The sequence below is a fragment of the Enhydra lutris genome, unplaced genomic scaffold, assembly GCF_002288905.1.
Source record: "Enhydra lutris kenyoni isolate GAN:26980312 unplaced genomic scaffold, ASM228890v2 scaffoldscaffold25, whole genome shotgun sequence".
Taxonomy (NCBI): Eukaryota; Metazoa; Chordata; class Mammalia; order Carnivora; family Mustelidae; genus Enhydra; species Enhydra lutris.
The window spans coordinates 2017381-2045097 of NW_019154109.1; the positions used below are offsets into that span (position 1 = coordinate 2017381).

The window sequence follows — 27717 nt, forward strand, 5'->3', positions numbered from 1 at the left end:
GTCTTTTAATGAACATAATTACCTTCAGGTTTTCAGACTATTTTATTCTGGGTTTTCTTAAAATGAAATTTGACATCATCCTTTTAGGATAGGAAATTATTTTAAAAGATGTTAATTTTTTGAAATCTTGGACATCACAAAGATGTAGCTTTATATGGCCTATGCGGACTTCAGATATAATAGTGAGAATTTTAAGCTAAAAATTCTTGAAATCATCTCACTGTGGGAAATCATATGCTTTTTAGTTGGCAATAGATAGATAAAACTAAGTGTTTTTCTGACTTAAAGCATTTTGCATGTCAGAATGTAGTCTGAAGATATTTTAATTCCTAATAATTTTTATTTAAATTTTTTAAAAAGCATTTTAAGAAACAAAAGCGGCTAATTCCTGAAAGGACCGTTTGGAAATACTTTGTTCAACTCTGCAGTGCATTGGAACACATGCATTCTCGACGAGTCATGCATAGAGGTAGGATAAAAATCACAAATAATTTCTAAAGTTGTTTTAAGTGATACAGGTTACTAGGCAATTTAAGAATAACTACCTTCCAGTCGTGGCACAGTATCATGCTTTCTCAGTTAATTTATTTTCAAATTATCATTTATTTACTAGGATGAAAAACCTTTCAGTAAAGCCCTACTTGTTTTAAAGAAAAATGAGAATTAGTTACTGTTTTGCTTGCCTCTTCTGAGAATCCTGCTAATAATGTTGGTAACTTAAAAAAAAGAAAAGGTGCAGGAAAGCAGTTGATTATGTGTAAGGAAGATTCAGCAAACAGTATATATCAGGGCGATTTCATTTCTTAATTTTTAACATTAGCTCTTAATATATTCTTGATTGTCAATCAAATGGTTGGGCAGAGCATGTAAAGATGGCATTACTTAGGAACTGATCCTCTGATTTTGGGGTGTGAAAAATTTCAATACAGTTTACTTAAGCAATTATGATTTGTAAGGTCATCTAAATATATAATTATGTTCATAGTAGAGTTATGATTTTATATTTTATGTAAATGTATCAATAAATTAATGTTTATAAGATATTTAATATTGATATAAAATGGGAATAAATTTATTTTGTGCTTTGCATTTCACAAAAGTTTCTTTGAAAATGCATTTTAAGTGAAGATTAGGAGCAATCTCTATCATGCTGCATTGATGATTATTTCTTTATCAGAGGACTAAGAACTCAGAAGTAATAAGGCTCTATCAAAATTACCCAGAATGAAGCAATTGGGTCAAAATTCAAACTGACTTTCTTTCATTTTTAAGATAGAGTTTAAATTCTGCCATGAAAAGTATTTTAATCCCTTGAAAATACCTAAGCTGACATCATCTTTCACCTGATTCCTTCATCTCTTCACAGATATAAAACCAGCTAATGTGTTCATTACAGCAACTGGAGTGGTAAAACTTGGAGACCTTGGGCTTGGTCGGTTTTTCAGCTCCAAAACCACAGCTGCACATTCTTTAGGTAAGAGACACAGTATAATTTCATTCACTTATTGTGTGCGTGCGTGCGTGCTTGTGTGTGCATGTGTGTGGTGAAAAACAACATAAGGGATGTACTAATTATATGCCAGCTCTTACAGTCTCAAGACAACTGTTTTTAAAATCATCAGATCCTGAGTAGATCCCTATCATTCTCTATTAAACATAATGTGTCCATTCACATGACAGTTGGATACTTCTGTTAATTAGACCCCAGGTAGACATTTGGTCAAAAAAAATACTAATAAACAAACTTGGTTTTAACGGTTGCCATGGAGCATTCCTTTCATTCTTCATTTGACAACATTGAGATCATACGGAGATATGATGATTAAACCATATCATGAAAGGGTACTTCACCTGACTATTTAAAAATAACGTAGTAATTTGTAAATGTTTGTTTATTAAAATAACACATATAGATGTGATTACTGCAGAGGGGAAAACCTTAAAGATGGTCTAAAACTAATGAGGAAAATATTCTCCTAAGTTATACAGAAGATATCTGCAGTATATTCATTCTAAAACTAATAATATAGCAGTGTCCCTTATATCTAAAATAGAATAGAATGTAGTAGCTGTTACATTATGTTAACGATGGAAAAAAGTTGTCCACTTCAGAAACAATAGAAATTACTAGGAAGAAATAATTTTTAAATCTAATAACCTAAAGAGAGAGACAGAGCTTCTCTTAAAACTCTTCAAATCACATTTTGTTCTTGTGAATATAAAACTTAAATAAAATGGTAACAACCAGAATAAAATAAGAATTAAGATAAAAATAAGTTGACTTTAATTTAATGGTACCCCATCTTTGATATCATAATTTCATTGAAAACCATTAAATCTTTTTATAAAATTGTGTTTAAATGTGAAATAAAAAACTTCAAAATGGCCTGATGAGGAATAAGTGAATTACACTAAATAGTAGAGTAGTGAAATGAGCATCTAAAATGGTTGACTAGACTTTTTAAAGTTTTTCCTGCTTTGTTAGTAAGACTCTGTGTGGCCCTGAACCTGTCATTTAATTTCTTTTATGTTTAGAACAGTATCTGGCACATAAGTAGGCAACCGATCACTGCTGAATGACAAAATATTGGATCCTGGGTTAAAGAGTGATAGAAAGATAATACTTTACCCTTTTCACAGAGTTTTTATTTTGTCAAGTGTTCTAAGAAAATTAATTTTCAATTGATGTCGAGTAATACTGTCTTGTTCGCTTTCACTTTACATTTATTTTTAGAGAGCATTACAAATTTTTCTGGTTAAGAAGATTTGATAAGAAATGCATAAATTTTAGTGGCACTTTCACAAGTTTTATTTGGAAGTTACAACTCTTAACAATGCAAATATGAAGAAAACGTAGACTATTCCATGTCAGTGTCATTTCTCACAGGAAAAGTAACATGTTTTCACTTAGTTACTCACCTGAATGTTTTAACAGAATTCTGTCACTTAGTTTACCTAGAAATGCTAAATTACACTTACAGACACAGACACACGTACACACACACACACACACACACACACACACTCTGCACGCCTGCATACCCATGCTCAGGCACACATGTGTGTTTCTTAATTGCTGCTTTGCAGACTGTCACTGTGAGCATGCTGTAGTCACCTGACTCTAAGGATCTGGAGAGTGAAACTAACAGCAGTTTTGGAAATGGACTCCTTTAGCTTGCCTGCCCGTGCCTTGTACAAAAGTTCTAAACAGGGTTGACAAATGTGCATCTTCAAGTTTAGGTGATGTGTTAGTTCAAATTTTGTGATATGGAGAGTAAATTCATTAAGAAATTCTATCATATCAGGTTTTATCTAACTCACTTTACTTAGGGTCATATAGTTTTTTTTTTTTTTTTAAGATTTTTATTTATTTGACAGAGAGAGATCACAAGTAGGCAGAGAGGCAAGCAGAGAGAGAGAGAGAGAGAGAGAGAGAGGGAGGAGGAAGCAGGCTCCCCACCAAGCAGAGATCCCGATGCGGGACTCGATCCCAGGACCCTGAGATCATGACCTGAGCCGAAGGCAGAGGCTTAACCCACTGAGCCACCCAGGCAGCCCGGGGTCATATAGTTTTATGTAGCTATGTAAGTATATATGTGTATGCATGTGAAATAGATGGGGCCACCTGTAATGCAGCCAGTGAGGAAGTAGCAGCGAGACATTTTCTTTGATGAATGAATCGGTAGAAAAATAATTTCTTTCACAAGTATTTTTTCCCATATTATTTTGAGAAAAAAAAATAAGAAAATGAAAAGTATAGATTTTGATGGTCTGAAACTAAAGTTCAGTAAGCAAAGTGTAATGAACATCCAGAATTAAACATTAAATTCTGGCCTACCATGACTATGTGGACCCAATAAAAAACCTAATTAGAAGGATCAGGAAAAATTGTCTGCTAACCAAGAATATGTATAAAATAACAAGGATATAAATCCTGACACAGACTTATGTTTGTTGACTTACATTACTTATATTAATTTATTGTTTTAAAAGATTTTGTATATTTATTTGATAGAGACACAGCGAGAGAGGGAACACAAGCAGGGGGAGTGGGAGAGTGAGAAACAGGCTTCCTGCTGAGCAAGGAGCCTGATGTGGGGCTCGATCCCAGGACTCTGGGATCATGACCTGAACTGAGGGCAGACGCTTAACAACTGAGTTACCCAGGCACCCCAACTTATGTTACTTTTAAAAGAATTATTACCCTTATATATTATTATCATGTATTTTTATTTTTAAGAGCAAATCCTAACTTTGCTTCTAAGAGTTGATTATGAAAAGCAGTTGAAATTGTGGCATCTATGTGAATTTATTTTGCTTATAGAAAATATGATAGAATTATAGATTTTATTCTGTGTTGATTTATTTTCTGATTTTACTGAGGGTAATATCTGTAGGGCATGATTTATCACTAGGGCAGGTCTAAATTTTAATGTAACTACAAATAAGTGAGATCTGTATGTAGTTTATACTGTTTTTTACATCAAATGAAGTTGATCTTGGAGCCCAATTTCATTTAACTTTGTAAAGGAGATGTTTTTAGGAATTTAATTTAAAAAAGCAAAAATTAATAGGATTTTAAAAACACCTTGCTACAGTTACGCACTTACATTTTCTGTTTTCCAAAATATATATTACTATTCAGAAATGAAGTAAAGGATGCTATTTTTTCTTACTTTGATTCATTAATAGGAACTCACACTTCCAACATTTCTTATTTTTTAACAATCTTTAAAAGATTGTCAAGCATTTGAATTTTTCAATTTTCTGTTCATTTTGTATCACTTATTTGTATTATTTCATTTTTTGATAACAAATGAACAATGCAGTAGAATCTATAGTTCTGTCACATTTCTGTAGCAAATAAAGTTGTACGGGTGGTCACATTTATAGTGTTTGCAGAACCATTTTTCTTAATTAAAAATATGTCAACAAGGAATAGGCTTAAAAATTACAAATATAAAATCTGATGTTGCTGGATGTTCAGACTATGTTCAAATCCTCAGAATAGAAAAAAAAAAAAAATTCTCAGAGGCCTTCACTTTTCCTTCTACTTCCTCCCTGTTCCCAGCATATATGTTGAATCACAGTCTCTCTCTTTTCTTTTCCCGCTTCCTTAACCCATAGTGACTTTATGTTTAAACTAGGAAAATGTTCTCCCTTGTTTCTAGTATTTTAAGAAAGTCAACTATATACATTTCCAGCAGACTTACCTTCCTAAAAGAGATTATCTGATTATATCACTTCCCCCCAAATCCTTGATTGTTCCCTGTTGCCTAAAGAATGTCGTAGAGTCCTTAAGTAGTCGGGGTCCTCTAGAGTTTGATGTCCTCTGTAACTTTTCATTCTTGCCATTGACTACACAGCCCTCCCTCCTTATGTGCCAGCCGTGTTTCTCCTCTTGCTTTGTTCCGAATGTGAGAAATAGCGTGATGTTTTGGGGAGAATGGAGGACATCTGGATTTACATGTCCCTTGTACTATAGGCCTTTGATCAAACCATTTATTAACTTTTCCCACTTCTCAGTTTCCAACTGATGAAAATAGAAATGTGGATAACTATTCTATGTTTTGCCCTAATCTCTAATAATACATGAACATAAAGGTGTTTTCGTTCACCATAATATGCTGTTAAGTTGCTTAGGTGAATACGAAGGTGGTATTGGTGGTGAAGATATAGCAAAGGGATGAAGGGAAAAGGGAGAAGGAATTCATGTACTGTTTATTGTTCTTGTAAAGTACCTGAATTGAATAATTTAAAAGACAGTTTTAGTACCTTTCTTATGCATGTGCTGTTCTAGGGACCAGGAACAAGCCTAAACAAGACCAGTGATCTTCATAGATCTTAGTATGGGGCGAGGGAATAGATAATTGTCTGATGCTTTCGTTTTTTAATTTGTTAGCCATGTGACAGAGCGTGACTAGGAGGAGGATTATGTTAGAAGAGACATGGTCAGATAAGGCCTCCTCGAGGAGGTGACTTTGAACCAAGATCAGGATGCAGAAGAACCAGGTACACATGACCTAGGAAACAGTGTGTCAGACTGACGGAAGAGCATTTTACACAAAGGGGCAGACGCAGGATAAGCTCAGTCTGTGGAAAGTTTGCTGGAGCAGCGTGAGGGAAGGGTTGTAGCCAGATGTGGGAAGAGCTCCCACATCTCATTCTAAGTGCGGTGGCAAGCTTCTGTAAGACGGTAATTGGAGAGCAACATGACATGCTGTGAAGACTGAAGCCACGAGCCTCTTTTGCCTTCTTCGGGATAATCATGCCCACTATTGTCTACTGTTTTCAGGTTCTTCTGTGTCTGGTGGTGGCCCTCCTTTGTCTCTGAGAGCCTCTCAGGATGTGTTACCCAAAACTGAACAGAGATACCACATGAACTCATTAGCTCTCATAGTATAGAAAGTTCGTCGCTGCCTATAATCTATGATCTAGACAGTACCTTTGTTTTTGTTCCCCTCCTCCTTTTGTTTTGTACATGAAGTTATGTTAAGTCAGATCTTCATTTAGTGCTTTTGTATTGATTTGGACAGAGGGTGTTGCTAGGGAGACTAATAGTAGGATTATATATATCCCTGTGAATCTTGCCTTTTTTTTTTTTGTATTGTCAACCTTATAAATGTTACAGGTGTTAAAAAATCTGTTATATATATAGATATAGATACGTATATCTATATCTATATCTATATCTATATCTATATCTATATCTTAAAATTTAAATGAGGACACATCTGTCTCCCTTGACTCAAACTTCTTAACAGTCTAGGTAAGTGGCTTTTAAATTTCTTGACAATGACCCCAGCAACAATGTGATTGCACAGGAATGTAACCGTATAAAATTGAAACAAAAGGTTCCTGAGACAGTGCTTTACATTACAACTGAATTGTCTGTTCTGTTTTATTTTACTGAAAATAATGCTAGTTGCAACCCACTAAACTGATTTTACAACTCATTAATTGATAATGGCCTGTAATTTGGAAAACACTGGTCTTTGTTTACAATTCATCCATCCATCCTTCCTTCCCTCCTTCCTTCCTTTCTTTTTCTTTTTCTTTTTTCAAGATTTTATTTATTTTGAGAGAGAGAGAGAGAGAGAGAGAGAGGATGAGAGAGAGAGAGAGAGAATGAGCTGGGGAGGGGGAAGGCAGAGGGAGAGGAAGAAACAGATTCCCAGCTGAACAGGAAGCCCTGCATTGCTTGATTCCAGAACCTTGGGATCATGACTCAGGTCATGATCTGCCCATGGCAGATGCTTAACTGACTGAACCACCCAGGCCCCCCAATCATGCTGTTCCATTTACTTAAAGACAGATTCCCCCCTTTCCACAACTTTTAGACATTCTCCTGACTTGCTGCTTGGTTATTAGGTCATTTGATGAATCAGATTAACCATTTACAGTATTCTCTGTGTTTCTGGGGGTGTGTAATAACATGCGTGGGGGCTCTGTACAATTTACAAATCATTCCATTCCCTAAGATCCTTACTGAGATGTGTGAACTACGGGTATGGATTATTCCCCTTCTAGAGTCACAAGAACTGAGGCACAGAGAGGTAAATAGCTAGAGGTTAGTGAGTGGGTCTGTGGCTTCCTATGCAGGACTTACTCTCCCAACAAAACTGACTTTTTTTCACCGTATCAGTACCTTGTGGCATGTTCTCCTACTCTAGTAATGTTTTTTCATTTGTTGTTTTTATTTCCGTCTGCAGTTATCTTGTTCTGTCCTGTTTATTGCCTAGGAACCCACATATGAGACCAGAGTTTACCCCCCTCTCCTGGACTTGACTGCTCTTAATGCTCCTAGATTCAGAAATAAATAGGAAATAGACCCCAGGAATATTGAGGTCTTTCTTCACAGCCATTCTGCCTACGGGCAACTTTGGCAAATATTTCTAAGTGGCTCTTCTAACCTGAAAAGTACAGTTAGACCAAAACCTGTGAAATAGGAACATGGTAATCAGGGTATATTTTTCTCACGTCATGAAACACAGAATATACTTTTGTTACACTTTTTCCTTAACTTACTCTAAAGTCTCTTTTCAGCAGATGTCTGACCCAGAGGCAGATTGCTAAGGGATCAAGTGTCTTTACCTTTGGATATTTAAAAACACAGCAGAATACACGGAATAATTTTTATGTATTCCAAATATATGATTTTTAGTAAAATCATATCACACTACCCTTATTTCCTATAATAATGACCCAGAGGAATCCTCTTCTGCTATGAACTAGCAACAGCAGTAAGAACGAATATGTATATAGCATTGTGTAATTTACAAGCAGTTTTAAAGGACATTTTCTCCTTGTTCCTCAGTGTTCTCTAACTAGGTAGATTGGCTGTTACAAAGTAGGAAACTGAGATTCCCTAATACTGAACCTGACCTCTGCTCCTTTACCCTCCCTAGAATTCCTGATCCTTACCTTGTATAACTTTTCTTTTCTCATTAGGACTTCTTACCTCCAATATGCTATATAATTTATTTGTTGTGCTTTATACTTTTTTCTCTCTCCTCCAGCTAAAATTTAACCTTCATGAAGAAAGGGGTCTTTGTGTTTTTGGTTTCGTGATGTGTTCTAAATACCTAGAAGAAGGCATTGCACATAATAGGTAATGAGTATTGATTAAATGATGAATGGGTGTAGAGACAGGCTACACATCAAACGATGGATTTAATGGAGTCTATCAGTAAGTGTGGGTTAGATTATGCTCAGTAAGCAGAGGTCAGGTTCAGTATTAGAGGATCTCAGTTGCTTGGCACTAAAACATATTCTGTCTGGTCACCCGAAGTCCACTGTAGGCCTCGTGTGGCTCGCGAGGGTTGCTGCCCTCTCTCCATGTGGCGACTTGGCATATCAACGTAAGTTTTTGCTATTTCATGAGGGTGAGAGAACATGGTCAGTCACTTACTGGCTCTGAATTAAACCCATTCTACTTCTTTATAACACAGATAATGCCCATTCATATTTTATTGTCCAAAACAAGTCTCAGGACCTTACCTGTCTCAAGGGAATGGGGTAGTACAATTTCCGTGTGTTAAGGAAGAGAAGAACCAGAGATAATAAATGTGAGCATTGTCCATGGGCATGAGATGTAGCAGAAATTACCTGACTTATTTTTCCAATTGTTTGTTTTGTATTCTTTCCCTAATTGTTCATTTTTGTGATATATTTGTTGCTGTTGCACCTAAAGCATAATGAACTCTCTCAGTGGGAATGTGTGCTAGTGGTGAATGCAGAAGTAGCCATAGAGAGCCTTAGGGAATTTTCATTATTCTAAAAGGAAATTCTGAGCAGAGATTATTATTAGAGTTGGGATTAGGATTATTTTTCTTTCGGAGAAATTATTTTTCAAATCAGAATAATTCATGAGGTTCACCAGACTATTGATCCCTCATGACTTTTCTCTTGATCAATAAAGCTGTAGTTAATCCCTGCTGGCCGTATTTATGCTAGGGACCTTATTTTGGTCAATTTTAAAAATTTGTAATAAAAACTACTACTTACCAAGCTTTAAATACCAGCTATGGAGTAAGTGCCATGTAGCACATGAACTGTTTTCTGTGTCGATCTCTAATTCAACATTAAGGTAGTTGTGATTACCTGGATTAGTGTCGTATCAATTAATGAACAAGCCAGAGTTCATTTAAATTACAAAAGACCATAATTTATTCTTTTAGTCTTCTATGGTAAAGAAGACTTCTCTTACTACCACGCTCCGCCCCCCGCCTCCTCTAAAAAACTCCCCAAAGCATAACTCATCCCATCCCAAAATAATCCAGTGAGTTTGTAGGGGTCAAACATTTTTCAAACCATATATGCATCTCTTTTTAGCCCCCCCATTGCCTAGTGTAGTTCTTGGTACATAATTGGTTCTCAGCTCATTGAATTGAATGTTCCTCTCTCCCATGCAGTGCATTGATCATTAACACATTTCTTTTTGTTTTCTATTATTGTCCTAATAAATTACTATAAATTTAGTGCTTAAACCCTTTGTCACATCTCTACAACCAGCAGTGGCGGGTAGAATTCCTCTTACACTTTGGATCCCTCCTGCCCCTTCCCTTACATCTCTCACTGATAATCTAGGATAATCTATTGTAAAGTCCATAATCTTACATCTGTAAAGTCATTTTTTTAGAAGATTTTTATTTATTTATTTGACAGAGAGATCACAAGTAGGCAGAGAGGCAGGCAGAGAGAGAGAGAGAGAGGGGAAGCAGGCTCCCTGCTGAGCAGAGAGCCTGATGTGGGGCTCGATCCCAGGACCCTGAGATCATGACCTGAGCCGAAGGCAGAGGCTTAACCCACTGAGCCACCCAGGTGCCCCTGTAAAGTCATTTTTGCCAGGTAACATGGCTTATACAGTATGATACCAGAAGGCAAAGATTATGGGGGCCAGAATTCTGCTTACCACACTGTTTTAGTAGACATTATGGAGAATGTGTTTGTATCTTCCTTTAATGACTTGATAAGGTGAAGTTGTTTAAAAGTTGGAGGTTTAATGAAAGTTTGCATTAAACTAAGCACTTTCTTTTTTGGACAGATATTTTGACATTAAAATTTCACATTTTTATTATAAAGCTTTTTAGGTATTTTATTTATCTGTGATGTACATTTTCTTTTTAGGGAAGAATATATCATACTTGGCATAATGTAAATTTTGCAGACAAGTTCTCTCTGTCTTATTGTTAGTTTATTGCACTTTTTTGTTTTGTTTTGTTTTGTTTTGTGTGTATGTGTGTGTGTGTTTAACAAAAGTTTATTTAATTCTCAAGGGACTTTCTCTCCTCAGTTCCAGTCCTGCTTCTTGAGTGGCTTACTCCCTCATGGACTAGAATATAGGCGGAGATAAAAAGTAATTTTAATAATATTAATTAGGAAAGCTAATCTGCTACAGAATCTAAGCACATCATGTACTCCAAATGTGTATGTAAGTAATTGGGAGTAGTTAGCTGCTATTTAAGCAAATCTATTTGCACCAGAGTTGCATTTATTATACACAATGAAGTGTTTCCTATCTGACTGCTGGAAAGAAGAAAAACAAATGAGAATAGTTAGATAAATAATGTTTCAATATCCATTTTACTTGCTTTCAATATCCGCCCTCCCCCGAAAAGGAAAGATGGAAAATTTTCTTTTTGTATGTACATGCGTGACTTTAGCTATTATGTGTGTTTGTTGTACATCCTGAAAATGTAGATTAAAAAAAAAAAAAGTAGGACTCTCTGATACTGATCCTTGTGCTAGATAATATTTGAAACCCCTTGGGGGGAAATTGTTGTTTTTGTTGTTGTTAGAAGATTGTTTGAACTTCTCTTTACCTTCCACAGTGAGACAAATGGTTCTCAGATTTTGTGATATTACCAGAAGAGTAAATGCATGACCATCAGTCAAACCAGATACCAGCATTTTCACACTGGAGTCTCTTGAGTGTACAAATCATGTTCCCCACACTATTTCCAAGTGTGATATAGCTTCTGATTTCAACTTGGGAAATTAGTGTTCTTGAACCAGGCATTAAAACAGTTTAATTTTTGGTGCCAAGTGCCACCTGTGGTCACATACTGGTTTTTCCCACACCTTTCCCTAGCACCTCTCTGCAGAGCTTTCTTTGGCTTATTCCCCATCAAAGTCCAAGGCGACTTGGGGCCGTAAAGGCAACCTATGTTCAGTCAGTGCTATCGGCTACTTTCACTGATTTATTTTTAACTTTCAGCCCTTTCTAGACTTCAGTAATGGCTCCAGGAAGAAGCTATGATCTAATTTTAAACTGTGCACATTTAACCTCTCCGTCACTGTAACGAGCATGTGTTTAAAACAATCAGAGCAGCTACAAAGTAGTATAATTACCATGTGTAGCCCATTGAACCCAGACCCTTATTCCTGGCTTTTTGTATGTACATATTAACTTGTAGAAGATTTCTCTGTGTCTTAATGTGGAAGGATAAGGATACAGAATTTCGTTATTGTTGTTATCGTTTAGTTATATTTCACAGTGGTCAGTTTTAATGGAATAACCGTCTGTTTAAATGCATGGGACAGAAACTACGTGGTTTGAATTCTAGGTCCACAACTTACCCATTTTGTGATCTTTTGCAAATGAGCTGAACTCCCAAAGCCTCTTCTCTAAAACGAGGTAACAGTAGTAACATCTTCTGAAGCTACTTCATAATAGTCCTCATTTCACTAGTGCATGAGCCCCATAAGGTCAGGACTTAATCCGTTCACTTCTGTCTCCCCAGTGCCTAGAACAGTGTGTGCCCTGTAGTAGGGACCTGCTAAACATTTATTCAAAGTTCAGCCAGATAATACATGGAATGCATTTAACCCAGTGCCCAGAGCAGGGTAACAGTAACAATACAGTTTCCTGGCTTTTTCTTCCTCCGCATTATTAAAGCTCTTCATGCGATCAGGGGCACTTAAAAGATGACAAATTTTATTTTAGATTTGTCTTTTGCAGAAAAAATACTAGTCTACTGCCCAGCCATTCTGTATTAACCTTAGATGATACTCCTTACAATTAAATACATTGGGCTTCCCTCCTTCAAGTCTGCCAACATGACTTCTGGGCTGACTTAAGAGTATGAAGGAGAGAATGGAAATTAATTCTTATTCCCTGAAGTTATGTGTATCTATTTTTTTAAATCAAACCAAGGTATAAGATAACTCTTGTCCTTTTAATGTTCCCAACAAGACAGGTTCAAAGCTTCCTTTCTGTAGTTTGCTTTAATTCTAAGAGAAAAAAGCAACATTTCTAAACTGAATTCGTTTGTTTGTACTGTCTGATTTAAAAGACTTTGCACAGCTCTCCTATGTAATAGTTTGAAAAAAGAATATATTGCTTTTTTTCCATTTCATTTTCCATATGGATTTTTTGTAGGGTTTTTGTGAGTCCTGCAGAATTTAGAGCAAAATTGTTTCAGAAACCATCTCCTCTTTCTCATCCCTGCATCTTAGAGGTGAAGAAAAGTGAACAAAAAGAGAAGTTAAGTGGTCCTAGCTAGTTAGTGAGGTAAGATGTGAAACGGAGTTCTTGACCTTTGGCTGGTTTTGCCCTGCCTTCCTTGTTTAAAACAAACAAAACAACAAAAAAAAAATAGCAACCCACTCTAACCATATAAGCAGATGCCTCCATAGTGCTATTGTTTTTCTCAATTCAAGTCTTTGCAGAAATTATGCTACTAAATGTTGAAAAAATTCTGCATATGACTTGTTTTGATAAAAGGGAAGTTACTAATTAATTTAGTCATATATTCCATAACAGCATGTTAGCAAAATTTTTTTGACTCTCTTAAACATAATGTAGAACTTCTGAAAATCAGTCTTTTGCTCAGGATAAATTTTAGAATGTATGTATTGTTAACAGAGTATATAAAATATAAAACTTTCCTCATTTAACTAGGAGTAAGTCAATTAATGGAATTAAAATCTGTTTACATTTGAATGATTTCATATATTTTAAAGAAAAGTCAGATAGCATTTTCAGATGTTAGCAATTTTTCCCTAAAATCAGCCTTTCTCTGTTGGGTTTTTTTTTTTTAATGACGTTATCATCCATTTCTTACTTTCATGCCTATCAGGAGGTTGAAATGGCATAAGTACCTGCTCTAGTAAAATACATTCTCATTTTAGCTACCACCATAAATTCTCAAAAGATCAGTGAAATTACGCAACCTGTTTCTCCATGCCCCTCAGTACATAGTAATTTGCATGATCATTTCATGTCTAATCATATCACTCTACAACTCTCCCTTTCCTTGTACAGCTGTTAAAAGAAGTCACAACATTCTTGTGGCAATAGAAATAATAGACACAGCTGTCGCGGATTTTTAAAAAAGGCTTTTAGGAAATAGTTGTGCATCCCTTAAGTTTGAAATGTGGAAGACCTATCCCTGCATTTAAATGTATTTCAGGTTCTTCTGAGCAATTTAAACTTTTCGACCTCTCTGCTAGATAGAGAGGAAGGATGGGTCTGTTGGTTTGACGGGGTTCAACCTCTCTGCCCAGTGTCCATCAGCGGGAAAGCCCTTGTCCACAGTGGAGGCGCACTTTAGGGATCATGTAAGAGGGAGCAAGTGGAAACTCCCTCTTCGGCCGTGCTCAGTCACTAATGAGGAATCAATGTGATGAATAATTGTAGGGCAGGATACAAACTTTCTCTTCTTCCTACATAATGACTCTTTTGGAAATGTGTCAGTCATAAAGGTGAGTGGCATCCTTAGATTTGCATTTTCATATCTCTTGGAGGTCCATATAATTTAAATATTAAAATAAAATGTGCATATTTCGCCTAAGGAAGTTTGCTGTTGACAAAATGAAGAAGAATCAGTGTCTAAGTTTACAGTGTCAGTGTCGACCCAATATGCCATTTTTTAGAATGACCTCCAGCAGCTCCCCAGAAAAGGCTTTTCTTCACATGAAAATTTTTTACATGATAAGTTTAGTTGAGTGGAATTCCTGATCATTCTTTTCCTCTGTTTCCTTCACTCGCGGGTCATCTGTGAGTTCAGTTGTGTTGCAGTTAAGGTGTTATGTGGGGGCTAATCTCTGTAAAATGCTAGCATTTGTTCCTCTTTTTCCCTATCATCAATCTTTCACACTCATATCAAACCCCTAATGTATCAGCAGGTTTCCCAGAGCTACTGGTTAAAATTACCTTTGCTTTTGGTAAACTCTGAACCTTCAAGCCTCAGTGTTTTCAGATGCCCCCCTGTGGATTCCGTGAAGCCTCTCTCTGCACATTCCTCACTGCCAGTCACTTGCTTTATGTCCTGAAACCAGGAGCCTGTGCACAGCCCCTGATTATTCCAGCTAGACCCACCACCCTTCCTTAAATGGAGAAAGGGTGTAAATACCTCTGGTAATCGGTGTCGCGAATGCAAAGGATAAGGGAAAGGGGTTGGAACTCCCAAAGCTAGAGAGCTTGTGTTTATTTTAACCAGTAACAGTTCAGATGGTTTAAAACTCTAGCTATTTCCGAAAGTTTCTTGGCTTTTTTGACCCCGACAGAGATTGGCAGATTTACCTGTCTTCAGAGTAGATGCTACACCGAGATAATTTATTTCTTAAGGTTTGTTTTACTAATTGCCTGTGTGAATAGTTCATATTTTATTTAAATATATTTTATCCTCCTGTGTGCCTGTCTTCATTTCTTCACTTCCATAAATACTTCCCTTTTGTCTATTCTGACTAGGACTATCCCCCTTATTAGTAAAAATGGATTCCAGTACTAGGTAGGATTTCTTGCAAATACACGATTGGTGATGATTTCAGCTTTAGCACAGTGTAGTTTCCACACACAACTATTAGGTTACAACCTTATTCTTTTGGAAAACTGACTCCTGCCTTTGAGGAAAATGCTTTGATTATTGGTGTGACTCTGTTCCCTGTTCAGTACTGGGAGTTACAGTCTCATTAGGATTTACCCTAAATATCTGGGGAGTTCTTGAAAATTAATAGAAAAAGGAGAATGCCCTTCTCTCCGTGAGTAGCAGCATATTTTGGGGAGGTTTTGCCTCAAGCAAGTAAAATTCCAAAATATTGTTCTCAAACCTGGACTCTGTATTTGGCAAAAAGCCCTAAGCTAATGGTGTTGAAGTAGCCATCTAAATTCGAAATTGAAGATACTCACTTTAAAAGTCACGTAAGTGTTTTTACCCTTCAAACTATGACATACATGCTTTGCCTATTTTAAATGCTTAATAAGTATTAATTTATTTCATTATCATTTATTATGTTACCCTTTTCTAAAATGGCCATTAAAAAAAAAAAAAAGGAAACAAGTATAAGCAACTCAAAAGAATCAAAAATAAAAATTATCTGGAGGATCTTGTCTTTAAGAAAAAGTCTCAGTAATAATAACCCAGACAATTTTCCAGAGGTGTCAGTGAACTTTCACATATGTTATTATATAACCCTTTGGTGTACAAAAGTCTGTTGTTCCTTTTTAAAATGGTAGTAAGTAGGGTACTGAAGGTTAGTGATTATATCACTTGTAATTTTAAAAGCTACAGCTATATTCTAGGGAATGTTTCTATTAAAAGTTAATGAGCAAGATTTATTTATACACACTACTGAATTGTTATAAATTAATGTTTGTATTTAAGTAAATGTTTATATGATTATGCTTAATTGTTTGGGATATGCAAGCCATATTTTTTTCAAAATAAATGAAGCCAAATGTGAATCGCTTAAGTAGATTTTTCTTGTTAGAATTCCTCATTTTTCCTTTAGTTAAGCTCCCTAGATTTTTCCTGAATCGATCAAAAGTTTAACTCACCACACCCTTTTTAATATAGGATGGATGTCGATGTGCTGCTTAAGGGTCAGGGAGCAGAGGAAATCAAATAGTTTTAAGTATTCGCAGAAACAATTTCCTGATTCTAATGAGTGATTTTGGTGACATATTTTAATCCAGAATAGTGTGGGTAGAATTTCTTACCACAGCTGCATCTTCATTTTTATATTCCTCTTGTTTGGTTTGGTTTGTTTTTTGCAGTGGGCACTCCTTACTACATGTCTCCAGAGAGAATACATGAAAATGGATACAACTTCAAATCTGACATCTGGTCTCTTGGCTGTCTACTGTATGAGGTAGGTAATGTTGATAGAGTTCACATATTGATGTATTTTTAGTTACTGTTATAGATTTCCTCTATCCTTATAGTATACACTTATTTTTTTCTGGATGGTGTTTAAGAATTAGCTTTTTAATTAGGAAGGGTTAATCCATTGACTTAGTAGCTGCTTTTATAATGGAAACTATACATTCCTGCACATTTGCCTCCTCTAAATATTTTTAAGTTTTAGGGATAATTTTATTTTAAAAATGTTTCTAATGTTAATATGTTGTTTCCCTGCATATCTTATTTATAAAAATGTACATTTGAACATCTGTAAAATAACTTGCTTATCCATGCATAGCAGGAGAGGTATGGAATGGATTTAAAACATGAAAGCATGGTAAATGGTAAATATCTTTTCCAATATTTCTTTTGCTCTTACTTAGAATAATTTAGCTTTAAGGATAGTAGGCAAATAGATAATTTTTCTAGGTTGCCACTTTGTTTCATTTCCATGAGTAACAGTTGCTTTGGTAAAGCTGAGTGAAATAGTCTCTCTCCTGTTCTACTGGTTATAATTTGTCAAAGGAAAATGGAACCATCTAGGTATATCCTCTAACACATATTTCAATCCAGTAATTTGGATGGGTAGAAAAAAAGCATATTATGTAAAAGCACATTTTACATCCATGTTCAGAGTAATGGTATCAAAAAGCTCTCAAGACTCTACTGACTTATGTAAATTTATTTTTTAATCAAATGGTCATTTTCCTAGTAATTTCAGGCTTTAAGTCAGAGCTGCTAATTAAAGGTTAGTCTACATCTGAGTAACTAATAAAATAAAATGAAGGAAAATAATACATGGTATCATTTTCATGTTTTAATGTATACAAAAGAAGTCCAAAGTGGATAGATGGAAACCAGTATATTTCTTACTCTGTATTTTGTATTTCCTGTCCTCCTGACTTAAATGAAATACATCATGAGATCATCTATTTTAATTGCCCAAACATTACTTGGAAGTAGAGCATTAGAAGGTTTATTTTTTAATGTATATCATGATCTTTAATTATTATAGTTTACAGATTCAAATTTCTTTAATTTAAGGAACCTGAGATTATTTATTTTGTTCTTCCTAGTAAAGTAACTAATTACCACTTTAAAAGAACAGATTTTTAAATGTTCTTCAGTAACATTACTAGGACAATTTTTTAGTGAAAAATTATGAATTAGTGATATGGCAAAACATGTGTTTAGGTATGCACATGAGATGAAAAGAGACTATGCTCACTATATTATATTCTGTTACTAATTTGATATAATGCTGAAAAGAATTGGTTTGATTATATTAAATTAATGTTTAAAGTCACTTTTTTAAGTACATTTTTAAATATTTTATATTTATTTCGGTAACGTTAGGTTCCTCAGGCCATAGTCGAATATTATCAAAGTGGCATTTCCTTTTTAAACACCTGAAAGTAAACAGCAAATTGGTTTGCGCCAACAAGATGAAATTTAGCAATGAGAAAGAAAAAGTTCAATTAAGGTAATGCTTTTTGAGAAGTTTGCAAATTCTTTTAGGGCTACTGGATTCTTATGTCAAAACTGAAATAATTCTTCACATTCTGAATTTGCCTTTGAGAGGCAGTGTCCCACTTTTATGTGTATTTAAAATGATCACCAAAATAGAAATTATTTCTTTGGATACTCCTATAGCTGTGAGTTTTATGTGTTGTGGATGATTTTGAGTTAAAAGTGTTTATCATGATAAACGTTGGTTTTCATCTCAGTGAATTTTCTCAGTTCCTCTATGCAGGTCATGTGGAAGAACTAAAATTTTTCTAAAGATTTCATTTACCTTTATATTCTATCTCCTTCCAGTTATGTTTCAATATAATGTTAATAGAAATACCCAGGAACTTAGTCTTAAAAAATTGGCCACAACCTCTCATGGACATTTTATATTATATCCCTGTAAGAATTTACTATTAACAATGAAGGAGTAGGAAGCTTTTTTGAAAATGTATTTTAAACTCAGAAAATTAGACTTTCAAATATTCCTGAAACCTTAAAAAAAAAAAAAAAAACTAGCAGTACAGTTTTAATTGATATGCAACAAAGTAGACTTTACTAATTAAAATCAAGATGCTGTGCTTTTGCTACACGGACCTTTACATGGAAAAGTAGGTTTTACACATTTCCTTTATTGTTCAGCGCAGCAATTGCATCCTTACAGGGTTGTAGGTTGGTGGCTTACAGTTCAAAAAAAAGAGAGCTGCCACCAGCCCCGAAGACAGACAGTGGGCTTTCGTCCCTCCGACACCCCCAGAATACTAATCAGGAAAGTCAGACCCTGGAGGTCAGGGAGCAAGTCAATCATTCTAGCGATCGTCTCAGTGTGGAGGATCAAATTAGCCTGAAAAATTCAGCTGCTGGGAGGAGAGGGCGAGCAGCTGTCAGGGGCAGCATCGAGATGCACTAATGAACCAGATGAATAGTGCAAAAGCTTGAAAATAAAAACAGGACAGTTGACATTTTTCATCTGTCAAAGCAGGAGATGCATGAAAATATACTATTCCTGTTTTAACTCCTTAGGGGACATTCAGATTTTTTTTTTTTTTTAACACTGCAGTATTGAGACAAAAGTACTGTAATGAACTCCTAGCATATGATAATGAATATATGTACATTTACATTGGGTTTTTGCAAACATGGAAAGACTGTAGTTTATTTATACAGTGTATTTTTTAAGGTGCCCTTATAATACTCTGTATCAAGTGTCCTTGCATTTTAAAACGGAACAAAACAAATACATGTTATTACTGATAGCTCCTCTTCTAGAAATTTCCTCTCAGATGGAGGGTTTTACATGTTTAGGGCCATTTATATTCTTTTTACTTTTCTCTCCTCGTGTGGAACAGCCTTTCCTGAGGTGGTTTCATACAGGTTTATGTAGGTTTCATATAAAATGTAGGCTAAGTAAAACTACGTCAGGCTACTTTGCAGGTTTGATTTCCAGTGTCATCCCCTCCTCGTTTAAGGCTCTGAAGGAGTTAAAGCTCTGCCTGGAGCACCAGAAGACAGATGAGAGCCATTTTCAGCTTGTCCTGTCCCCACTGACGCTCACTGAGTAGCACAGCATGGACTAGCGTGTTTCACACACACTCTGCCTGTCTGGGGAATGTACACATTGTCCTTCCAAAATCAAACTTATTAGCACATGTAGAAAAGGGTGACTGACTTTGGGGCAGCCTCGCACTCCGTGTTGTATTCTCGCTGCTGCGGTTCAAAGATTTAGAAGGTTTTGAACAGGATGCGAACATTTTAAATTGAATTTTTTAGTTTGTAACCCTGCTTACCACAGTACTTGCTTGCACTTTAAATGTCAAGTTAGAACCTTGTCTTAAAATAAATTTAAATGCAATAATGTCTTTTTTAAAGTTGATCATTTTTGAGTCTTTTTTTTTTTCCCTGCATAGAAATCTCATTCAGATGCCTCCAAGCAGCGGCTATGACTCAGAGAGCTTTTGAACATATTTAGTGTTTTTGAGACATTATCCAAAGAAAAGAAGTTCTAGTTCATTGTAAACCACTTGAGAGTCAGTCATAACATTCAGATTGAGAAGACTTTTTTTTCCTCTCAAAATAACCCTTTACTGCAGAAACTGTCATGTATAAAATGCTGTATATTCTACTCTCTAAACTGTTGCTTAGATTATAATTCATTTTAATTTCTGTTTCATTTTAGTGATATTTTAACTATTGCATGGTTGATACATACCACCGATGTCTGATTAGTCATGAGATATATTACTTGTTTTTATGACGGTGTATTTACAAAGAGTTTTAAGTTACTCTATGTTCTTTTTCTTAGTATTACTTTATGTCATATATGTATGTATATACATATATAAGTATGTGCTAACCATTTCTCCCTTTTACGGTATTTTAAATATTGACCCAAAAAACCCCAAAATTGAAGTAAGATTTTTAGAACTTACTAAATACTTCTCAGAAAGGAAGATTCATAAAAATCAAAATGCCCAGATAACTTTATTTAAAGTCTTTGTAATTATTTTCTACCTGAGTCTAATATACTTGATAAAATCACCTTTAAAAGTTAACATGTAACTATATCAGTTTCATTGGGAGCATTTTACAGATGGCTGCATTACAGAGTCCTTTCTATGGTGACAAAATGAATTTGTACTCGCTGTGTAAGAAGATAGAACAGTGTGACTACCCACCCCTTCCTTCAGATCACTATTCAGAAGAAGTAAGTCATTTTTCAGTCCATGTGTTTATCTGTTGTTCATTTTGCTAATGTTAGCATTTTATGAAGAGTTTTTTGTTGTTGTTTTTTTGTTTTTTGGTTTTTTTTGTTTGTTTGTTTTATTTGTTTGTTTTTCCTGTCCAGCAACACACATGATGAATATGGTAGCAGAAATAGCACTTTCCATTCTGTTTTCCTTCTCTTGGAGACTTACTGTTTAAAGAGTTGGCTCTGCAGTTCCTAACGTGGAGTGGAGCACAGCACAGCATGCGGTGTGCAACTGGTCACTTCCTAGGAGTGGGGAGGAGAGCTGGCTCTGCAGCCTTCTGAACATGGCAAAGGGCAGAATGCATGCTCAGACCCCAGCTCAGGTTGACCAGCGTGTCTGGTGCCCTTCTTAATAAGACCACTCCTCATTCTCACAGCCTCAGAGCAACCATTGTAACTTTCTGCTTATTGTAATGGCTGATTATACCTTCCCTCTCATCTGTGTTTTCCAAAATGTGAAACATCCATCTCCTAGCTGTGTGTCTGTCAGCCTTGTTCTTTCAGCTTTGCCCTACCTCCTTTGACCATGCCTGTCCCGTCACCACCTCCCTGCTGCAATCAGAGTCCTGTAGGAAATGTTCTGAGGTTTTCATTAGCAGACATGTTAACATGTATACTGGATGGGACTGAAAATTTTAGAAGACTCTACTCTATTAGAATCTGAGTCTGAATCCCTACTTGCTTTGGTAACCCATTGAAATGAGTTGTTTTGGCTCAAGCCAACGTACAGTTTTTCACTGAACAAAACATCTCCCATTTTAGCCCAGTACATAGTGATTTTGCCAGTATTTAAGGAGGAGATGGGCAGAACAGCAGTATCTTGGGTTAACTAAATGTGTTCACATAACTCTTTTTGGAAAGCTTACTGGGGAATCTACCCAGAGAAAACACCATCTTGAGATAGGACATCTCACCCTCTCATGAGCAACAGATTTTTTTGCCCAAGGGAGGTGGCAAGGAGCAAAGGAAAAATATAAAACAATGATAACATTCACTTATTAGGTAGTCTTGTCACTCTTTCTATCTTGCAATGAATAGCAATCAGTTTGAATTTTATATAAGAAAAATTGAGTCCGTGTAACTTGAATAATAAATATCTCTAAAGAATTTTTACCATACGTCAAGCACTTGAGGCCCTAGAATGCTATAAGTACCTTTTTCCCCCATGGTTTTGATACTAATAATCAACGATGCCTGGGTTTTTTTGTTGTTGTTTGTTTCATAGCCTTTGTATTCAGGTAATTAAAATAAACTTATTTAAGGCAGTGACGATAATTTAGAAGTGTTATCTTTATTTGATGGTAATGCTGTTATGTTAGCCATTTTTAATTACTATTTTGGGTATAGAATATAAAGATGGCATTTCACAAAACCAACTTCAGAACTCTAGGCCTGGAAATACAGTAGGGTGTGAACAATAATGCAAAATGATGGCAAGAATGTCAGGGGCCGCTCTTTGTTGTGTCATTCATGCTGTCTTCTTTTTTCCATGAAGCGCATGAATATTTCACGTATCTGCATCCTCATCCCCTATTCTTCTTGACTAATTTTCAGACTGTCTGAATTTGCATTTCACATGGTAGCTGATTAGGAGATGCCGAGTGCAGCAGTGAAGCCTCAGCAGGCGGTTACCATGGTGACCTTCAGCAGGATTTTAATGATGATACCACTAGTGGTCCGTTGAAGTCAGCCTGCCTGCAGGGCTACTTTACTGCAGCTAAGTGTGAAGCTGGATACGCGGCTTCTCAGCCAAGGGGCAAATATCAAAGTCTGGCCCAGATAGAAGAAGGTCTTAGAGTTGGGAGAGGAAAATAAGATTCCACTTTTTACTTCACTCTGTAGAGTTACCAGTTTCGAAAAGAGATATAAAGCAAAACACGTTCTATGGCGTACTCTCCAGAAAAGACAGGACATGCAGCGCCTCATGTGGGTAAAAATCCGTCCTTGTGCTGTGGGGAACTAGGAAGCTATAAAACTAGGTAAACATGGAAGCTAATTCTTACGACAAAAATGAGGTATGAAACATACAGACTAATTACATTACTTTAGTCTGTTCGGTTATGTAGAGAAGTTCTCAGAACAAGAGCTTTGAAATGCAGATGTGCTAATAAATATTTTCTCTCCTTAAGCAGGAACTCTGTTTATAAGATAATTATTCAGAATTTATGGCAGCAAAAAACCTGGACAGATTTGATGCTGCCATACTTTAAGGATATCTTAAATATTTCCTTATATAGTAAGCTTTTTCCATCTTTCCCGTGTTCAAATGGCCATTTAATTTTTTAGCATGCCAGAAGATAGGAAACAATGAAAAGTGGAATGTAAAGTTTTTAAACAGTGAACTTTCACTAGGTGTCCATTTTACAGCTGAAATGGTAGCAGTCTCTGTAACTGTTTGAAGAATGAAAAAATTAAGCAAATTAATGTACCACTAAATATCTGTTTGAAAGCTTATCAGATTGAGTTAGCTACTGTTAAGTTTTTAAGGTTGTTTCCTGAAGAGGTTTTGAAGGGAACATTTCATGAAAATATTGGCTATGCCCCCAACCAGCCTTGATCAGTAGGAATAAGGAACTCTGTAAGATTTATTTCTAGGTATAGTCATTCCAATTAGAAGAACTCAGAGTTTAAAAGCTGGGAGTTTTTAAAATATCTTTTATCCTAAAAAAAAAATAGATACGCTTAAGCATTACAAACCAAAAATAAGAAAGAGTATCCTTTGGAAAAATAAGCCTGTATGTCAGATCTTTTTTGAATTATGCTGTTATTATTATTATGTATAAATGGTTAGGATTCTAGATTGAAATATGTCAGCTGTACATGAATGATATTAGGGTATGTATGTTTTGTAGCTTAGTAAAATAGTTTTGTTTATGACAGTATCTTTTGGTGTTCAGTATTCTCTTTTTTCCAGTAATGATCTCATCCATATATCAGTGGGAAACTACTATACTTAACCCTAAAAATCTTGAGTTGAAAAGATAGGTTTTTTTTCCTTAGATATCTCTTAAGTTTAATTAAAGTTGGTATCATTAGTGATTGTGAAATTAACATCTGTGAAGCCAACATTTATTGAATATTTACTGTGTACAAGGAATTATGACTCAAAAGGCCCCTTGTCATCTGACCCAAGCTTATCTCTCCAGACTTATGGATCACAGGAGACACTCTTCTTTCCCCCACTCTACCAGTGTAGGTTCTACTGAAAGTTCCATGAATTTCCATGATTTTGTGGATGCTGTTTACTCTTTCTGAAACATCCCTTCCCCGGTTCTTTACCAGGCAAACTTCTCTCTTCGAAGAAAAGCTTGGGCATCATTTTCTGCATGAAGTTATCTTGCTCCCTTTTCTTCTCTCCGCATATCTGCACTCCCACTCCCACTTTGGCAGTACACTGCATGACACTTGTTTCTTTGTGCGTGAGCACACACACACGCACACACACACACCCTCACCCCTGTCTAGCTCCTGCTGAGGAACAGTAACTGCTTTTTAATCTGTGTCTCTCTAGGGCCTGGCATATTAAAAAGGTTCAGTGATTGAGGGAATGAGGAAGGGAAAGAGTGAAATTAAAGCAATAAATGAATAAAAATATAAATGCACCAATTGTTTGACAATTGAGTGAATGAGGGAAACTTCTCCAAAGATCTCTCCATTCAGTAATGGTAGAAAATTACTCAAAAGACAGGCCAGAAGCTATGATGATTTTATTTTAATGATATTACCCATTATATGACTTTCCGTTCTTATCAGCAAGCAGTGTCATTTCTGGAATGCCCAGTGTCCATTTACTGGAAAATAAGACAAACAGATTTTTTTTTTCCTTCAGTTTCAGTATTTAATTTCTTTGAGAGTCACAGGAGTGGTCATCAAAAGTATGGATTTTCAGGGCACCAGGGTGGCTCAGTCAGTTAAGCATCTGCATTCGGCACAGGTCATGATCCCAGAGTTCTGGGATCGAACCCTGCATTGGGCTCCTTCCTCAGTCAGGAGCCTGCTTCTCCCTCTGCCTGTCATTCCCCTGCTTATGCACTCTCTCTCTGTCAAATAAATAAATAAAATCCTAAAAAAGTATTCATTTTCACTGTTCACTAAATTATCTCATGACTCTTAAATTGAAGAAAAAAAACAGTATAACTATTTAGAAAGTACAGAATGCAACTGAGTTCTTTTCAGCCAACATCTTTCTTGAAAATCTGAGCATTAACATCATGCAGAATATAGATTCTCTTTCAATGTTTTTTATTTATTGTAAAAAAAATTCCTAACTTAAATAGTGAAGACATGAGAAAGATTGAACAGAACTGTACCTTGGTGATGCTTTTAGCAGATGTGTCTTCATTTTAGGTTTGAACAGAGAAACTTGGATGGAAGCTCTAAAAGTTGAGTCAAGGGTTTGTAGACGGAAGTGAAAAATGGGAATAAGTAGGGGAGAATAAGGTGATCTTGGTTTGAGAAAATAGAAATTAAACGGAGGATTTGAAAAAACAATGGTTTGTGTGTAAAAGAAATTCAGCACCTACTGGGCACTGGTGAGGGGGTTAAAGGCTCTTCAGTGAAGTCAGCGGTATCATGGGCAGCGCCTGTGGGTCTGACCTGATGGCCGTGGCAGATACTTAGCTGGTTAGGGGTCGTTTTAAGTTCATCATAACTAAGAAAAACTTGTGTAGGACACAGTATCTGTGGTTGTCTTCTAATTACATTTTTGAGAACTTGCTAATTCAGTAGGCCATCTTCATTTTATTCCTGGGGAAACCAAAATGTAATTTGGGAAATAGAATTATTGAGCCAGTAATCAATTTTCAGATCATTTAATCCTTCTCTTGTTGTGCATTAAGTGTGTTCGTTTTGCCACTTTTTATCTCCAGCTCACAGGTAGAAAGGTATCTGTTTTTATTAAAAATCAGTGAATGGGACTGCTTCTCAAGTACACAATTATCTTCTTAAATATCAGCCTGAAAGGTCACATCTAGTCAAAGCAGTTATGGAGAATGAATGAACTCTCCTAAGCTTTTACCTCATAAATAACGAACTTCTTTTTACCTTAGTCTCCCACTCCCCCTTTTTTTAAGAGAAATGGAAGGCAGGAAGGGAAGGTTTTGTTCTATCTTTCTACCTTCCCAGAACTAGTTTAGTGGTGCAGCCCTCTGCTTTACCTATATGCACTAATTGAGAATATCTAGCACTAGAGGTACAGGGGTGGCTCAGTCATTAAGTTCAGGTCCTAATCTCGGGGTCCTGGGATGGACCCCCACATTGGGCTCCCTCTGCTGCAGCCCCTCCCCCTGCCTCATGCTCTTTATCACTGTCCCTCTCTCTCTCTCTCAAAAATAAATTCTTTTAAAAACAAATAAATTCAGAATATATTTAGAGAAGCTTCTTAAGAAATTTGAGTCAGTAACAAAAACTTAATGTTTAAGGCATAAAAGAACTACTTTGTGTATATGAGGGAAGAACTGAAAGTGTCAGGTACAGATTATTTTTGCATATTTTGAAGTTAAACTAAGTTGATTAAGCTTTTGAGCAGTCTAAATAGTTCCATTTTATAGGTACTAGATTCACAAATTTTAATAGAACTTTATAAATTCCCTGGAGTTGTTAGTCGAAGTTAACCAATGTTATTTAAACTGGTGCTGGAAGATTCTTCTAATACACTATCCCAAGAATATTTAAATGAGAGGTGTTACATTAAATGGCACAATTAATGTTTGGAGCTAAATCTGTTTTCACAATATTTCTGTATCCTTATAATCATGTAATCCAATGCTAAGTGAGATGAGACTGTTTATAATAATAAATATGTAACTGCGCCATTATTTATTAAGATTAACTTAACATTGGAGGTTTATCTCAAATACTGGTAATAATACTTGATTTTCCTTCTTAAAATTGGGTTTATTAAGTTAGATAGTCTCATCACTTATAATATCAATTGACTGCCTTATTTAGAGTTGCCATATAAGATTAGATCTTTAAGCTTCGAAGGTTCCATTTTTGTTTAAAAAATATATTTAAGCAGGTCCTTTGTTCACTAGTGCTTCTGAAGTGGCACAGGGGACTTGCTCCTTAAAGACACGAATCCAAAACGGTGCCCTGTATTTCACATATCCTGTGGGATCCTATAAAACCATGTAACTTTCTGTAAGACTTTCACAGTTTTCAAAAGACACACAGAATGATCTTCAGTTGTGAAATATAGACATTACATTACCTTATATCTGTGTAAGATTGCTTTCTTTTCCCTTTTCCCTCTACCCCCAAGTCAGTCACTAGTGATGCTTTGGTGTACAAGTTGGATACGCCTAATCATTTTGTATAAATATCTAAAGCTCCAAAATATAGTGTACTTTAATGTATTAGACCCACTTTGGGGTGCTAAAATGTGTCCTTGGGTAGATGGAAATTGGGTATATCTGGGAGGCTGATATAATATAATTGGTCTCAGAGGGATTAAGATGGGGGTGAAAAAGAAACAGTACCAATAGCACCAGTCTTTATTATTCTATTGAGAATTGTGTTAGTGACCTAAAGCTATAATGCACAAAGAGCCCTATTGTTATTACCTGTACGTGACTGAACTTGATACGTAATTGGGTTATCACCCTGACAACAATGGCTGTTAACACTCTCTTCTTTTTAATATTTCTGGTACTAACCCATATGCTTTGATATTTCTTTGGAAATATAGATACCAATATATATTAGTATATTAGTATTTTCTGCACTTTATTGAAAACAAATAATATTCATTAATTTCTGTATGACCTTCTGATTTCATAATCCTGTAGAAATGTTATAAAGAACTCATTTTATTTTCCTATATGCTTTTTC

At 35.7% G+C, this 27717-nt stretch overlaps 1 protein-coding gene across 2 annotated transcripts in view; it reads left to right on the forward strand.

Annotated features, from left to right (window-relative positions):
• Window positions 1-27717, forward strand: part of LOC111151021 (NIMA related kinase 7) — a 149857-nt gene that overhangs the window by 108154 nt on the left and 13986 nt on the right. Inside the window, exons 6-9 of one of the 2 annotated variants that reach the window (XR_002640835.1) lie at window positions 361-469; window positions 1367-1474; window positions 16502-16596; window positions 20706-20841. Coding sequence is in view for 1 of the 2 variants with exons in the window: in XM_022508726.1 (XP_022364434.1) it covers window positions 361-469; window positions 1367-1474; window positions 16502-16596; window positions 20728-20841 (426 nt within the window). In the remaining variant the exon portion in view is untranslated. The remainder of the gene's footprint in view (window positions 1-360; window positions 470-1366; window positions 1475-16501; window positions 16597-20705; window positions 20842-27717) is intronic. The other variant, XM_022508726.1, reaches the window with a different exon arrangement.